Source organism: Typopeltis vanoorti, chromosome 3 (genome assembly GCF_054136105.1).
Source record: "Typopeltis vanoorti isolate ZY-2024b chromosome 3, IOZ_Tvanoo_1.0, whole genome shotgun sequence".
NCBI classification, from domain to species: domain Eukaryota; kingdom Metazoa; phylum Arthropoda; class Arachnida; order Uropygi; family Thelyphonidae; genus Typopeltis; species Typopeltis vanoorti.
The window spans coordinates 133,460,049-133,475,575 of record NC_143551.1 but is presented as its reverse complement, the minus strand read 5'-3'; the positions used below and the strand labels follow the sequence as shown (position 1 = coordinate 133,475,575).

At 34.4% G+C, this 15,527-nt stretch overlaps 1 protein-coding gene across 3 annotated transcripts in view; it reads right to left on the bottom strand.

Moving 5' to 3' along the window:
- Tnpo (transportin 1) overlaps nucleotides 1-15,527 on the bottom strand; it is a 491,580-nt gene that overhangs the window by 174,388 nt on the left and 301,665 nt on the right. For all 3 annotated transcript variants that reach the window (XM_090390863.1, XM_090390862.1, XM_090390864.1), the window contains one exon: nucleotides 4,467-4,565. In XM_090390863.1, the coding sequence (XP_090246989.1) occupies nucleotides 4,467-4,565 (99 nt within the window). The remainder of the gene's footprint in view (nucleotides 1-4,466; nucleotides 4,566-15,527) is intronic.

Below are 15,527 nucleotides of genomic sequence, written 5' to 3'. Positions count from 1 at the left end.
GAGATCTGAGAAAAGGGGAGTGAATGATGCTATCAATGGCAGAATTATATTCAAAATGATGATATTAGGAAGGAAGTTTACATTGTTAGTATTCAGGAATGTGTGAGCTAAACTAATCTTATGTGGTACAATCACTTAAAAAGAATGAGGAAAGGTTGGCAAACCCCCTCCCCCACCAGGATGGCAAGAAAAAAAGTCCATAAGACTAGGATCTATGTGGATTTATAAAAAATGCCTTTGAAGACCGAATACTACAGTCCTGATAGAAAACACATTCATTAATTTGAAGGAAAATTATTGATAGGAAGTTAGTAATGATGTAACCTTTACATGTGGTACTATCTGTATTAGTCTATGTTTTAAAAGAATGCTCTACTAACAAGTGGAGAAATTAAAGTCATTAAGGAAGATAGGTGGCACAAAGAAAAAGGAAACATTGGTCCTTGTTAGAGATCACATAAAGATGTGCAGAAATTCACATGGCGATAAGACACAAGAAATAAGAAGTCTCACTAAGTATGTTAGTGTTGATAGTGGTATCTTCATGTTGATTTACGATACATGAAGATACAGGAGATTTGAAACAGAATGTGATCACATTTAGTTTTGAGCAGGATAAAATGGAATTTCATGCTGAAAAGAAAAGTGTATAAAAAGTTAAAAAGCAGCAGAAGGTGAACTGTGAAATATTCAAAATTTTATAAGAGTCAAAGCTGTATAACTTAGAGGAGATCTCCACATAGCCTTTAAAGGAATGTGGAGAACCGACCAGGGCTTCTGACCTAATGTCCAATCCTCACCTTCTCGTGGTGCACCCTGTTGGGTATCTATTTGGATACTGAACGAACGAGGATGGGATGGCAATATGGGATTTAGCCGACCAAATTGTATTCTTATTGGTTAAACTAAAATAAAAAATGATGGTACGACATAACAAAATTTCATGCCGGCTTGGGCGTCGCCCGGTTAAACAAGGCCCCCATTGTTTTCACCAGGGTGAACAGCGAAAAGTCAGCTACTGGAACAAATCTGAAAACACACCCCCAACTCAACATCATCAGAGTTAAAGATCGGTACTATCAACATAAGAAGCCTGAATGGCAAAGAAATGGAGCTAGCTCAGGAATTAGATAAGTACCAGATCGACATAATAGGGGTGACTGAAACAAAAAAGACAAAAACTGGTGAGATCTTTCTGAGCAATATATACAAAATGTAATATTCAGGCAATGACAATCAAGGAAAAGAAGGAGTAGCCATAGTATTCAACACAAAATACGAGTCTAATCTTCTTGAATGGCAGTCAGTCTCAAGTAGAGTAATGTGGGCAAATATGAGAATGGGGAGCTGGACAATGAGACTTATTTGTGCTTATGGTCCCACAGAAGGTTCTACTAAGGTAGAAGTGGAGGAATTTTTTGAGGTTTTAGAAAAAGCAACTGACACAATGAAAAAAGGAAAAGTTGGTCCTTGTTGAGATCTAAATAGCAGAGTAGGAAATGATTGTGAGACATACAAAAATATTTTGGGAAAATTTGGAGAAAAGAGCAAAGCTAATAATAATGGCAAATATCTGTTGGATTTCTGCTCAGGACATGGACTAGCTATTACTAACACCATGTTCCAACATAAAAATGTGCACAAATTCACATGGAGAGAAGAGGCTAGGAATAAGAAAAGTCTCATTGACTATATTATTGTTGATAGTGATGTTTTCTCCCTGGTGCAGGACACCAGAGTGTACAGAGGATTTGAAATTGGAAGTGATCACTATTTAGTCTTGAGCAGGATAAAATTGAATTTCAAACTGAAATGTTAAGCAGCTCTCAGATATGAACTGTAGATAAATTACACAAAGATTATATAAGAAAAAAATTAAAGAGATTGAGAACAGGAATCAAACCTTGGAGATTCAGTGGCAAACTCTGAAGAAAACATTGATTGATTCTGCCAGAGAGGCATGTGGTGAGGTTGTCTGCAGGGATAAAAAAATCAGAACTCCTTGGTGGACACAGGAAGTTAAAGAAGAAAGCAATCAAAAGTCCCTGGAAAATAAGTCAGCTTGTGTTCTTAGAGAATACAGAGACAAATGCAAGAATGCTAAAGACTGTGTAAAACTAGCTAAACAAAAGTCATGGGAGTACTTTGGCAAGAAGGTGGCAAAATATTCTGGAGGTTGTTGAAGAAGCTTAGGAATGGGGGAAAGAGTGCTGTAAAAGAAGTTGATATGATAAAGGAGAAGAGATGGTAAAGGTGACATGAAAATGGGAGAAAAAGATATCCTTGAAGCATGGAGTAATTACTTTGAAAAACTGCTAAATGAAACAAGCAGTGATGACAGCACAGTGGTAAAAAACACTGACCAGGCATGCAGTCAGGAATACATATCCATACTTGAAGTAGAAAAAGCCATCAAAGGCTTGAAATGTGGAAAGGCAGCAGGAGTAGATGATATTCGACCAGAAATGCTGAAGTATGGTGGTATAAGAATCTTACAGTGGCTACACTGCATAGTTCAGAAAGCCTGGACAGAGGAACGAATTCCCGATGATTGGAGTAGAGCTCTCATAGTACCCATATATAAAAAGGGAAATAAAACTGAATGTGAGAATTACAGAGGTATTTCCCTACTGAGTGTTCCTGGCAAGATCTATGCAAGTATACTTGAGAAAGGGTTGAGAAGAATTGTGGAAGAAAAGCTTGGTGAAGAACAAGATGGATTCAGGCCAAATAGAGGCTGTCAGGATCAGATCTTCACTTTACGACAAATAGTCGAGAAAACATGGGAATATAACAGAGATCTGTATTTAGGTTTTGTCGATTTGGAAAAAGCATATGACATGGTGCCAAGAGAGAAGCTATTCAATATGTTACAGTTATATAGTGTCAACAAAAGTTAGAATTGAAGGAAGTACAGGAAGATGGTTTAATGTTAAATCTGGTGTGAGACAAAGATGTACATTATCCCCTCTGTTATTCATTATCAATATGGATCACATTATGAAGGAAAGTGGTATTAAACATGATATCAAAATTGGAGATGTTAATGTCAGCTCTTTGCTTTATGCAGATGATGTTATACTTCTAAATAAATCCGCTACAAGTCCGCAAGATTCTCTGACTAAATTCAATTGCTGTTGTAATAGATATGGTATGAAGGTCAGCAATAAAAAGACAAAGACAACGAAAATAGGTAGAATCATTGAAAATGTCAACTGTGTTGTGAATGGAGAACCTGTGGACCAAGTAAAACATTTCAGCTATTTAGGGACGATTTTTAGTGAAGATGGTAAATTAAATATAGAAATAGACAACAGAATCAACAAAGCTGGTATGGTAGGAAGTCAACTGAATAAATTCATATGGAATAAGAGAGAAATTAGTCGGAACACTAAATTAGCTGTATGCAAGATAGTGTTCAAACCAGTTTTAACTTATGGATTTGAGAGCTGGGTCAGAAGTAAAAGACTTCACCAAGGACTAGAGACCGCAGATATGAGAGTCCTGAGAAAGATTATAGGCATGAACAGATGGCATCAATGGCAATATCATATTAAAAATGAGGATATTGGGAAAGAACTTGACATTGTCAACAACCAGGAATGTGTTAGCAGAGCTAATCTCAGGTGGTATGGTCACTGAAACAGAATGGGCGAAGAAAGATTACCGAAACAAGTGTTCTCTGCCAGGTTGGCAGCAAAACGACCCAGAGGAAGACCAAGATATAGGTGGATTGATACGGTACAAAGTGCCTTAGACAATAGAAATATAAGATTTGATAATGTTGGAGTCTTGACAAGTAACAGACTGATTTGGAGGAAAATTGTAGATAAGAAGTTAGTAATGATGTAAATTTTTCATGTAGTACTATCATATCCTGTACACCCCTTGAGGGTACATGGCAGGAATTTGATGATGATGATGATATTCAAAAAAAGTTTGAAATCAAAAACATGCATTGCTAAAACAAAAATCATAGATCAGAGATAGTTGTAGAAAGTTTTTTCGTTTGGTTATCAAGAAAATTAAATTTTAACTAAAATCCAGTGTATCTTAAAAATATGGTGATACACTATTTTACCATAGGTATACAGATAATTTATACTTCTACACCGATTTAATTTCAGTATCTTTCACGGTTTAGCTCCCACTGACTTCATAATGGTTGAAACTTGTGTGAGTAGACATCCTTCCCGTAATGCAGAGTAACATACACATCTGAAAGGAAGTGTGCTTTGCATCATGTGATACTAAGGCAACTGATGCAAATTCAACAGCTTCAATTTTCATGAAGCCTAGTCGTGAAGATATCTTCTGTGTAAACTGTTCGTTTATACTTCTGGTTATAAGATTGGCCTAATTTCTTGTTTATTATAATTTACTTGATAATCAAGTGAAAAAACTTTATCTACATATAAAGATATATTATAGAAAGATCAATATAATATTAGGATAAATATACTTACCAAGTTTCACAGATATTTCACCAATAGACCACGTAGCATTATTGCAAACAGATATGAATTCAGGATTCAAGTTTTGGCCTAAAATAGGTAGGAAATCCTCTGTGGGAGGAGAAAAGTAGTAATAAACAGTCTAAAAATTTAACACGAAATTTCAAGCTAATAAAGGAACACCAATTCTTAAAAAAAATTTTAAAAATAAAATTAATATTAGTCTATGTTCTCTTTCACCCCCTACTTCCACATTTGTGTCTTGTTTAGGAAATATAAGATTTTTTTCAGTCATTGCCATTTTTTATTACTGGAATTGTGAATTCCTAAGCAATGCATTTTGAAATTAAATGTATCAATAGTGTTTGACAAGACAGTGGAAATCTAATGTTCCAGCTACACTCATTTCCAGTTTCATGGAATTTAAAAAGTCTTCAAAATCTTTGAGAAGAACCTAGAGTCAATTTTTATTAAGTACAGTCAATGTTCATAAGGGCAATATCAGATTCTTTAAACAGTCTTTTAGCATAATTTACTTCTGTGCGATATTTTTTTCCCCTGTCAATCTTATCCAAGGTGATACTGTCCATAAAATTGGCTTGTCCATTTTTGTGAAGTGGATGTGTGTGTTATGCAGATCAATCTTCTGCTGATTTGTTTACAAAATGAAAATTGTATTAGGATACCAAACTTCACAGATTTGGAAATGACAGAGGAGGCAATCTGTTATTTGTAGAGCATTTAAAATAACACAAATTTTAAGAGTGAAATGAAGGATATGGAAATTTTATAGAACATCTATAAAACACCAATTTCAAACTGTGTAACTCAGTGGAAGTGACACTTGCATCTTCTGTGCTGGGCCACCTGAAGGTTGTCTTAAGTTCAAGTCTAGTTGCCGAACGGAGGAACTTTTTCTAACTTTAACTTTAACCAGTTCCCAAGTTTGTCGATCTCTGGCACAGGCAAGCAGGTTTCTGCTCCTGGAAACTAGAGTTTTTCGTCCCATAAACCAAAGTCATTACTTATAATGAGTAATAGTCATGGGCCAGCTGTTTCTAATTGGCTATCAGTGGAGATTGAATTGTCCACTCAGTCCCCCAAAAGCTAGATATGGTCACAAGGCCTCACCTACTCTTTATAAGGGAATGAAAGGTGTCATCAGATTATTATCTGATTTTACTTCAGCAGTTAGCACTTTTTAACAGAGTGACACTGTTAACGTATTAATATCATAAAACCAGAAAGCAAAGTCATTTGAAGAGCAAAGAAAAATCCCTCCTATTGTATGGTCTCTCTTCACAAAGAAGGCTGTAGCATGTTTCAGGCAAATGCATAAAACACATTACAGCCCTCTTTACAAAGAGAGAGAGGGCTGTAATGCATTTTAGGCAAGTACATACTTTATTTATACTTTTTTTTTTTTTTTGGAGGATGCTAAATAGAACCCTGGGTGGTAAATGACTTTCATTACCCAGTGAAACACCACTGTACTGCTTACTGTAGATCTGAATTAGCTATTGTCATTTTATCTTCAGAACAGGGTCCGCAGTTTCTGCCCAGGATGTATGCATGTGTCCAGATGTATGACAAGTTGTAATACTTATCTAGCACCTACCCAATAGTATGGAATCAAACCTTTATCCAACCACTCCCTAAAAATGGAAGATAAAGATCAGTTATTTAACTACTGTTCCATTGCCCCCTCACCTTAACATTCTCAAAAGAAATGGAGAAGATCGTTAACAACCAAAATTTCACTATCTGAAAGCTCACCAATTAATTAGTGATCACCAATATGAATTCATCCACTCCTGATTCACAGCAGATCATCTAATCAACCTCTGGACACAATTCATGGTAAACGTTTCAAGAAACTCGTGGTAATTTTTAATATTGATCAGACATATGATTGAGTTTAACATAGACACTTTTTTTACTAAACTACCTCTTATGTTCTCCTCTTGTCCTCTGTGAATTGGCTACTACTTCTGGTCATTCCATGCATGCTATAGTTGGCTGGGACACTGCACTGAACTGTTAAAAAAGGACCCTGCTGTTTTCATAAAGCAATTAGGCTGAGCAGTAAAAATTCAGCTTCTGGAAACACACTCAACATCAGCAAAATTCAGAATAGGCAATATCAACATTACTATCAATAGGAAAGAAATTCAGAGGAGGACAATTTCAAGATAATAGTATTTCAAAACAAAGACAAAGTTGAAATTCTCATAAATAACAAACACAAGAGGTGATATTTATGCTATAATGATCAGAAGGAATAAAGAAATAGCTATAGTATTCAACAATGGCATACACTATCAAGTAGAGTGAAGTGTGCAAACATTAAACTGGGGAATTCGACAATGGGACTTATTTGTGATTATGGACCTAGAGAAGGTTGTACTAAGGAAGAAGTGGTAGAATTTTTCGAGTCATTAGAGAAGACAGATGATACAGAAAAAGGAAAAATTGGTCCTTGTTAAGGAGATCAAAACGGCAGAGTAGGAAATGAATGCCAGACATACAGAAACTTCTCAAAACTTATTATGGAAAAACTAGGAGGAAAGAACAAAGATGTTCAGTGCCAATAAAAAGACGTGCAAGAAATAAGTAAAGTCTCCGAAGATATATCAACTACATGTATGTTACTGTTGATAGCAATATCTTCACAGTGATTCAGGACACAAGAATATATAGGAGATGCAAAACAGGAAGTGACCATCGTTTGATTTTGAGCAGAGTAAAAATGAATATCATATTGAAAGGTGCAAAAGAAAGTTTTAAAAAGAATCAAAGTAAAGAAGCAGTCAGAGGTGAACTGTAGATTCAAGTATACAAATATTATTGAAAAAAAAAATTTAAACCTTGGAGACTCAGGGGAAGACTCTGAAGAAACCACTGACTTCGCCAGAGAGAGAGAGATATGGTGAAGCTGTCCCCGATGACAGAAAAATCAGAGCGCTATGGTGGAGTCAGGAAGTTAAAAAGACAGTCATAGAAAAGAAGAAAGCATATCAAAAGTTCCTAGTAAGCCAGCATATGCTCCAAGAGAATATGGAGGAAAATATAAGAAAGCGAAGAAATGTAAAAGAAGTGGCAAACTAAACAACAGCCATGGGAAGATTTTAATAATATAGAAGATATATATGATGCAGGTTGGCAAATATTTAAGTTATTGAAAAAAAATGATCAGAAGTAGAAGAAAGAGTACTGTAAAAGGAATGAGATGTGGTGACATGAACACTGAAGATATTCTACATGTTTGGAATAATTACTTTAATTATTCCAAATCAATAAAAATGAGAATAAAACTGAATGTAAGAATTACGAATTATGCAACTAAGTGTTCCAGGTAAAATTCATGCAAGCATAATTGAGAAGAAGCCAAAAAAAATTTATAGAAGAGAAACATGAACAAGCAAAGTTCAGACCAAATAGGGATTGTCAGGGTCAAATTTTCACTTTAAGATAAATACTTGAGAAATCATGTATTTTCTCAAAGTATCCAGAATTTTCTCTGGATACTTTGTATTCATTATGACAAAGTATCCAAAGAAAATTTCTCCAAAATGCTACAATTATGTAGTGTAAATAGTATGCTGTATTGAAAAACATGTCATCTTTAAGTTTTTAGTGATTGAAGGAGATATAGAAACATGGTTTGATATAAATTCAGAGGTATAAGACAAGGGTATACACAACTGCTACCAACTACATGGATCACGCTATGAACTGGCATTAAACCCAACATCAAAATTGAAGATACTGATCTCAGATCTTCATGTATATGGTACTACTCTTAAGTAAATTCAGTATAAGTTTCCAGGACTTCTTAACTACACTAAAAAAAAAAAAAAAAAAACATGAAAATAGGCAGAGCACACTGAAAACACTCAGCTGTATCATGAATGGGAAATCTATAGAAATAAAATATTTTATTTAAAATATTAAAAAGCAAAAATAAAACATTTCAGCTATTTAGGTGATAGTTTTAGTGAAGATGGCAAATTAAATATGGAAACAGACAACAGAATAAGCAAAACTGGTATGGTGGGGAGTGAATCAAATAAATGTATATGGAATAAGAGCAAAATTAATCAAACACTAAACTAGTCATGTATAAGACAGTGTTCAAACCAATTGTAATATATGCATTTTGAGAGATGGATTCGAAATAAAACAGTTGATCAAATACCAGAGATAAGAGATGCATAAATGGCAGAAACAGAGAGGAAAAGAGAAGCCAAGCACGTGTTTGATGCTAGAAGGCGAGAAAAAAGAAGTAGAGAAATGCAAAGGTCTTGGGTGGATTGATACAGTTAAATGAGTCTTGGTGGTGGATTGAAATATACAATCTGGCAATATTTTTATCCTGACAGATATCAGACTAATTTGTGGGGAAATTACTGATAGAAGTTAGTTACAACCTAAACTTTTCATGGAGTACTATCATAGTATTCAGTAGCCTAAAACTGGCACACTTGTAATATGGAGGGCTTTTTTTGAATTTGTAATTGATTTTTAATTTGCTGCAAGTAGGTAAAATGCCAGCATCCCAACATCTTTTAAGAAAGGATAGCTGGTTTAATTTTCTAGACAATCTAAGTTTCAGCTTACCATATTGTTTTGCCTTGCATGCTTTATTTTCACAACAAATGATCAATATCTTTATGCTGAAACTTAAGTGCTTGGAGAAACTCATTTTAAAAGTTTAATAGAGTGAAACAGCACTAGGAAAGGATTAAAATACTATTTAAATTCTTTATATTTCATCTGTTACAGAGAAATCATCAGAGAATATTTGTTACAGCAGCAGCAGATTCTAAAAACAGTCTTTCTCTTCTAAACCATCCAAACCTTCTATCTGGTATAGATAATGTGTTTTCTATTTGGTTTCATGGTGTAGACACATTAAACACTTTTCTCTGTCGCCTCAATAGTCTTCCCTCTAGAATCCAATTTACAACGGAAAAGGAAAGTAATAATAGTCTAGTTTTTCTAGACACCTTAGTCACCTGCCCTTTTCAGCATACCTGAAACTGACTCACACAGGCAGATATATTCACAAACTTTTCCATCATACCACTCCCCTCTTACAACATGGTGTTGTAAAAACACTAATCAAGCTTCTCTTGCAGTAGAACTTAGAACATACGTTTTTTTTTTTAATTTATGGCTACAGTTCCCACAGTATCAATAAAATAATCTATCCTTTCCCCTAATCCATGACATCCTTGTCACCATTCCCCCTGTATCTGAGGCACATCAGAAAAAATAGCCAGAATCAAAGAAATACAAGTTTTGTACCACTTTCAAGTCCCACTTAAAACTAGCTACCTGTATCCACTCCACTAAGACAAACTCCCTCCTCTCTCTCAGTTCCAGGTGTATATAGTTCCTTGTTCCTTCAAGTTAGCCTACTATGGACAGACAGGAAGATCAGCTACCATCCACATGGAAAATAAAAAATACATCTGTAGTCATGACTATGGTCAATCTGGCCTTGCAGAACATGTTTCTGGATACAGCTCACAGAATTAATTGGCACAAGACCATCATGCTCAATCACAGTAAATTTAGAAGAGGAAAGATTGTTATTAGACTCTGATGCTCTTAAAAATCAGCCTGATTTGAATAACTATGGTTGCATAAAACTTCCCAAAATATGGGAAACACTAATACTTTCAGATCCTACTTTACATCCAAGGCTGCCAACAGGTGTCCATAGAAGGCATCCTAAATAGTTAGGATTCTAGTCTTTTGTCCAAGTATGTCACTTAGTTTTTTGCTGACTTTGTGTGGCTGTTACATTTTGTCTCATATGTACTCTCTGATGATGCCTCTGAAACTGTCATGAAATACTGGAAGAATTAAATAGTACTTTTAGCTCTTTCCTAGTGCTGTTTCACTCCACTTTTAATATGAGTTTCTACCAGCACTTAAAGCCTTAACACATGAATGTGCACTCATGTTGCACATCTGATTTTGGCAAACTATCTTTCTGTATATATCCTTCAAATCTGTTGAATTCCAACTCAAACGTACACTGTGTATTGTTCAATATGATGTCCTATAAAGTCCCACTAACATGGCATAATTGTAATGTTTTGAGCTACTTTACTCTTGGCACCTTGTCATTTGCCTTTTCCATATCAACAAAAACTTAAATACACATCATTGTTTTATTCTCAGGATTTCTCAACTATTTGTCTTAAAGTGAAAATCTGATCCTGAGAACCTGTATTTGGCCTGAACCTAGCTTGTTTACTCCAAGTTTCCCCTTCCACAATTTTTGTTGGCCTCTTTTCAAGTACACTTGCACAAATCTCACCTAGAAATTAGTAGGAACATTCTTCTGTAATTCTCATATTCGTTTTTTTTTTTCCTTTTTTCATATATGAGCACTATGAGACCTCTACTCCCATCACCTGGAATTCAATCGACTAACCAGGCCTTCTGAATTATGCAGTGCAGCTACTGTAAAATTCTCCTATCATCCCTTACATGTTAAGCTCAGTGGCTTGTCACAAACAAGTAACTTAGATTCTGAGAAACCTGCTTAATGATAGAGCAGCTAGTCCTACCCACATTATCTGCTATGGCTGTAAATTGTGTGTTCTTCTGGCCAGTTTCACTGTCCTGGGGGTGAAAAGCTCCCTCCTTCTCCTCAGTATGAGACTGGCTAGTGCACCTTTAGTTGAAAAGGTTCTTGCTTCCTAGATGAAATTCAAAATCATATCTTTTCAACCAAAGGGCATCGCTATGCTCATTTAGCTGTGCAAACTCTGTAAAACTTTTAGATCTTCATACATGATAATTTCTGGTCAAATATCATGAGTATATGCTACTTCAACTGTATTTCCATATTTCAGGTGTTGTGTTTGATGGTATTTTGTACCTCAAGTACTATATACTTGCATTCCTCTTGAATATTTTCTGCCAGTTAATGCTACTTATTAATGTATATTTCAAAGTAACTGTTCCAGGTCTTTAAAATAACTTTAATTTCTGAAAACACTAAGCCTTATCTTCAGTTTCCATGTTACATTATCATTCTTGATTCCTTTCACAGTGCTCTTTCTCCATTTGTAATCCTTTCAAATGTATCTTGAGAACATTTTGCTACCGCCTTGGTATTTTATGTGCTAAATTCTTACTAAAGTCCTCAAATGACTTTTGTTCAGCTACTTTTTATACATTTCTTTATTTGCTTACCCCCCCACCCCCATTTTTTCTCAGAGCAATGCTGACTTTACTTGATAGAAACTTTTGATATGTGTCCTTCTTTTCCATGACTGCCTCTTGAGCTTTCAGAGTTCAACAAGAGTTCCGAGTTTCTTATCATTGCTTTCTTCAGAATCTGCCAGTGTTCCAGGGTTTGGTTCTTGGTTCGAAAATTTTTTATTTTATTTTTCTCTTAAATAATGCTTGTATATTTAATTCAGATACAAATTGCACCTTATTAATTATTTCCTTTTATGTGCTAATTTTTTTCATGTAGTACTATCATATCCTGTACACCCCTTGAGGGTACATGGCAGGAATTTGATGATGATGATGATTTTATGTGCTCATAAGCATTTTTGCTATAATCTTAACACACACAAAAAAAAATTCAGTCCTGTTAACCAATTAAATTTTGAGTTCATCTGATATCCACTCACAACTTTAAAATCAGGAATTTCTCAGCTGTAATATTTTTTGGAAGGAGATGAAAATGTAGATGATATAATACCTAACGTCATTTAATTAAGATTTCCTATATATCATTAAAGCCAAATTGGCATATCAAGGAAGAGTACAATGGTAAAGATATGTGTGCAAGTGAACACTAGATGAGTGAGAATGAAGATGAAAGAAAGCACAGCCCAAAGTCCTAAACTGCTCCTAATCTATTCCACTCAGATGGCTGGATCAGGCACTCTTGACTTCTGTAATTCCTTCATTGTCTGTTAATAATCTGCTTTAACTTTGCATTTAATTGCAATTAAATTTGAATGTGCTTCTGTAAAAGAAGCAAACTTTTTCAAGCAGATTCTGGGATGGTATCCGAAGCATGGTCTAAAAGTTATGAGTAGCCATAGTGGTAATGATGTAGCCTTTGTATTCGGTGAATTCTGATGTTTAGGAGGATGAGTAAGAGATGCCTTGTGTGTGTGTGTGTGTGTGGTGGGGTCTTTGCCAACTTTTTGAAAATGCCACAAATTGGATGGTGATGGATTTAGTGTGGTTTGGACCACATAAATAATTGGCATCAACTGGAAGGCACTTAATTGGATTCTGTAAAAGTTAATTCTCTGCTTCCGTATGCAAGATATTAATATCTTACTCAAAAACGGTTTCTGATCTGCTTTCATAAGGTTGTCATTTCAAAGAAAATTTGTAATACAGAAAAAAAAATCCATATTCAAGATAAGAGACTGAATTGAAAGTATTAGAATAATTTATATTCTAGCTACTACTGATTTTCATATACATCAATGAAACTTTAACTCTGATTTTCTTGTAAGTTGAATTAGAATTTTATATTAGGTAAAGTTTGCAATGGAATATAGTTCTTAGAAGGGAAGGAGAGAGAGAGAGAACATCAGGTAATTTCTACCTTATGTTCTCTTTGAACATCAGGTAGAAATTGTCTTTCTTGCAGTAAATAGTAGATAGTAAATAAACTATCTGCTGCAAGAAAGACACTTTTCTCAAAAGTTTATTATTTGTGTATTTTGTGTTTCACATTAAAGTGACAATGCGGTTGTGAAACTGTAATCCTATTTTGTGAGCTGCTTTCATTTTGAACTGCAGCTGTGTTTCTATTACTTACATCTACTTTAATACTGAAATTCAAACTGTTCTCGAGAATAACCATATTGTTTATTGACTGTAATTATATCTTGTAATATTATTAGCTTAACACTGGGAATATTTATCATTTTCTAATTTCAGAAAAGGTCTACATTCATTTCAAAATTACTTGGATAGTTTTAGCAAATCTTCATAATGCAGTAAAACTGATATCTATCCACCTTCCCATTACAGCATAAAAGAAAATCCATAAAATTATTTCATAATTCTTAATACTCATTAAACTATAAGTGATTTTGTGTTTTTGGAATTTGCAATATAGGTGAAACTAAACCATTAAACCACAGCTTGTTTCCCACTGTAAACTTAATATAGTAAATAATATAGTATATAAAAACTTAATTTTTAACTCATTGTTAGCATCTAACAGCAATATTTTCAAGACTTATTTTTACTTTCTTTGCATGTGAGAAAACTAACAGTGAATAAGAACACCTTTAGGCAACAGATGGTTTTTTTTTTTTTTTTTTTTTTTTTTTTTTTTTTTTTTTTTTTTGAGGTCCAGTGTCAAACCACTACCTTGATTATTGGAAATCTTTAGTGGGTTAAAAAAGGTTATGTCAATCCTCATACAAAAATCAATTCTACTCATGAGAGACTCAAAAGTGAAAACTTATAGTACATTGATATTAGTACAACAGATGGAATCTTCTTCTTGGGTGCATCAATCTGAAGATTGCTTGGTTGCATACTTCATAGCATCCTATCCAGTGCTCTCCTTTTTATTTCTTCATAGCTTTTAGCTCCAGTTATTACTGTTAAGTTGTTTATATAGGAGATTCTTGGTCTGCCTCTTGGCTTCTTACCTTCTAGTGGCCCTCCATTATTTCTGTAACCAGTCCTCCAAGCCTCAGGTGGTGTCCAAGTAGGCTTTTTCTTCTCTTATTGATGTGGTTCAGTAGTAACCACCCTTCTTGAACTATGTTTAGAACCTCTTCATTAGTCTTTCTTTCTATCTAACTAATTCTCATCATCTTTCTCCAGCACCAAAGTTCAAATTCTCCAACTATTTAGTGTACTATTTTGTTAAAGTCTAAGCTGCACAACCATGTAATGCTGTGCTCCATATGCATGCTTTCACCAGTCTCTCTCTTTTTTTTTTTTTAATTATTAGTAGTAAAAATGTTTCTTCTATTGTAGAATGCCTTTTTGGCCAAGCTTTTTTTGCTTTATATCTGATTGGCTTCTTCCATCTTTTGTAATGAGACTCCCAAGATATTTAAAGGAAGTTACCTGTTGTATTGGGTGGCTATTTACATAGATAAGATAGGGAAACCTTGATTTAGAGACAAACATGGAGATTTTTGGAGACCTCAGGCCTCCAATAAGCAGGACAGGTAGATAGTGATCTTACAGTGAATGATGACATTTGGCTACCACATATACACAGACACTTGGATACATTACAATATTAATAGAATGGTACAAATAAAGTATGTTCAACTACATAGTGATTTTATAATCTACTCTCCTTCCTCATCCTCAAGGCCACATCCAATATGTGGTTTATGTGTTTGTTTCACAAAACAAAATAATTCAACTACATAGTGATTTTATAATCTACTCTCCTTCCTCATCCTCAAGGCCACATCCAATATGTGGTTTATGTGTTTGTTTCACCTGCAGGTCAACAACATTAGAGTGAATCAGGAACATGTAGCTTCTAACAAATTCCTCATAGTTACATAAATTATATTGTAACCCTATCAATATTTATCAATTTCAACTGCATTTTGAATATAAGCAGAAGAAAGGATTTATTTTTGAAATTCCCAAACATATCTACAGTCAGCTCTCATTATAGCAAATTACTGAAAAGTTCCAACTGAAGCCCAGGTTCCAATGAGTTTAGTATAGCTTAGAGCTGACCATAATGAATTAAAAACTTGGAATGAGACTGTATAATTTGATTAATTCCTGTTATATTACAATAAAAAAAAATCCACTTGATACAAAAAATACACATGATAATGAACGGACATGACTTACTTCTAAAAGAAATTGGTCACACAGAAAAATATGCTGCTAAATAACAAATTTCTGCTGAAGTATCACCATTGGTAATTTGTCTTCAGAGCAGAAATGACAATGTATTGTCGTTTCTGTCAACTGATGTTAAAAGAAACTGCAAAAATGAATTGTTGTGGTAATCTTGTTTTTACTTAATTCTAAACAGCTGACTATCAAAAGCTTTTGAAGGCCTAGCTATTC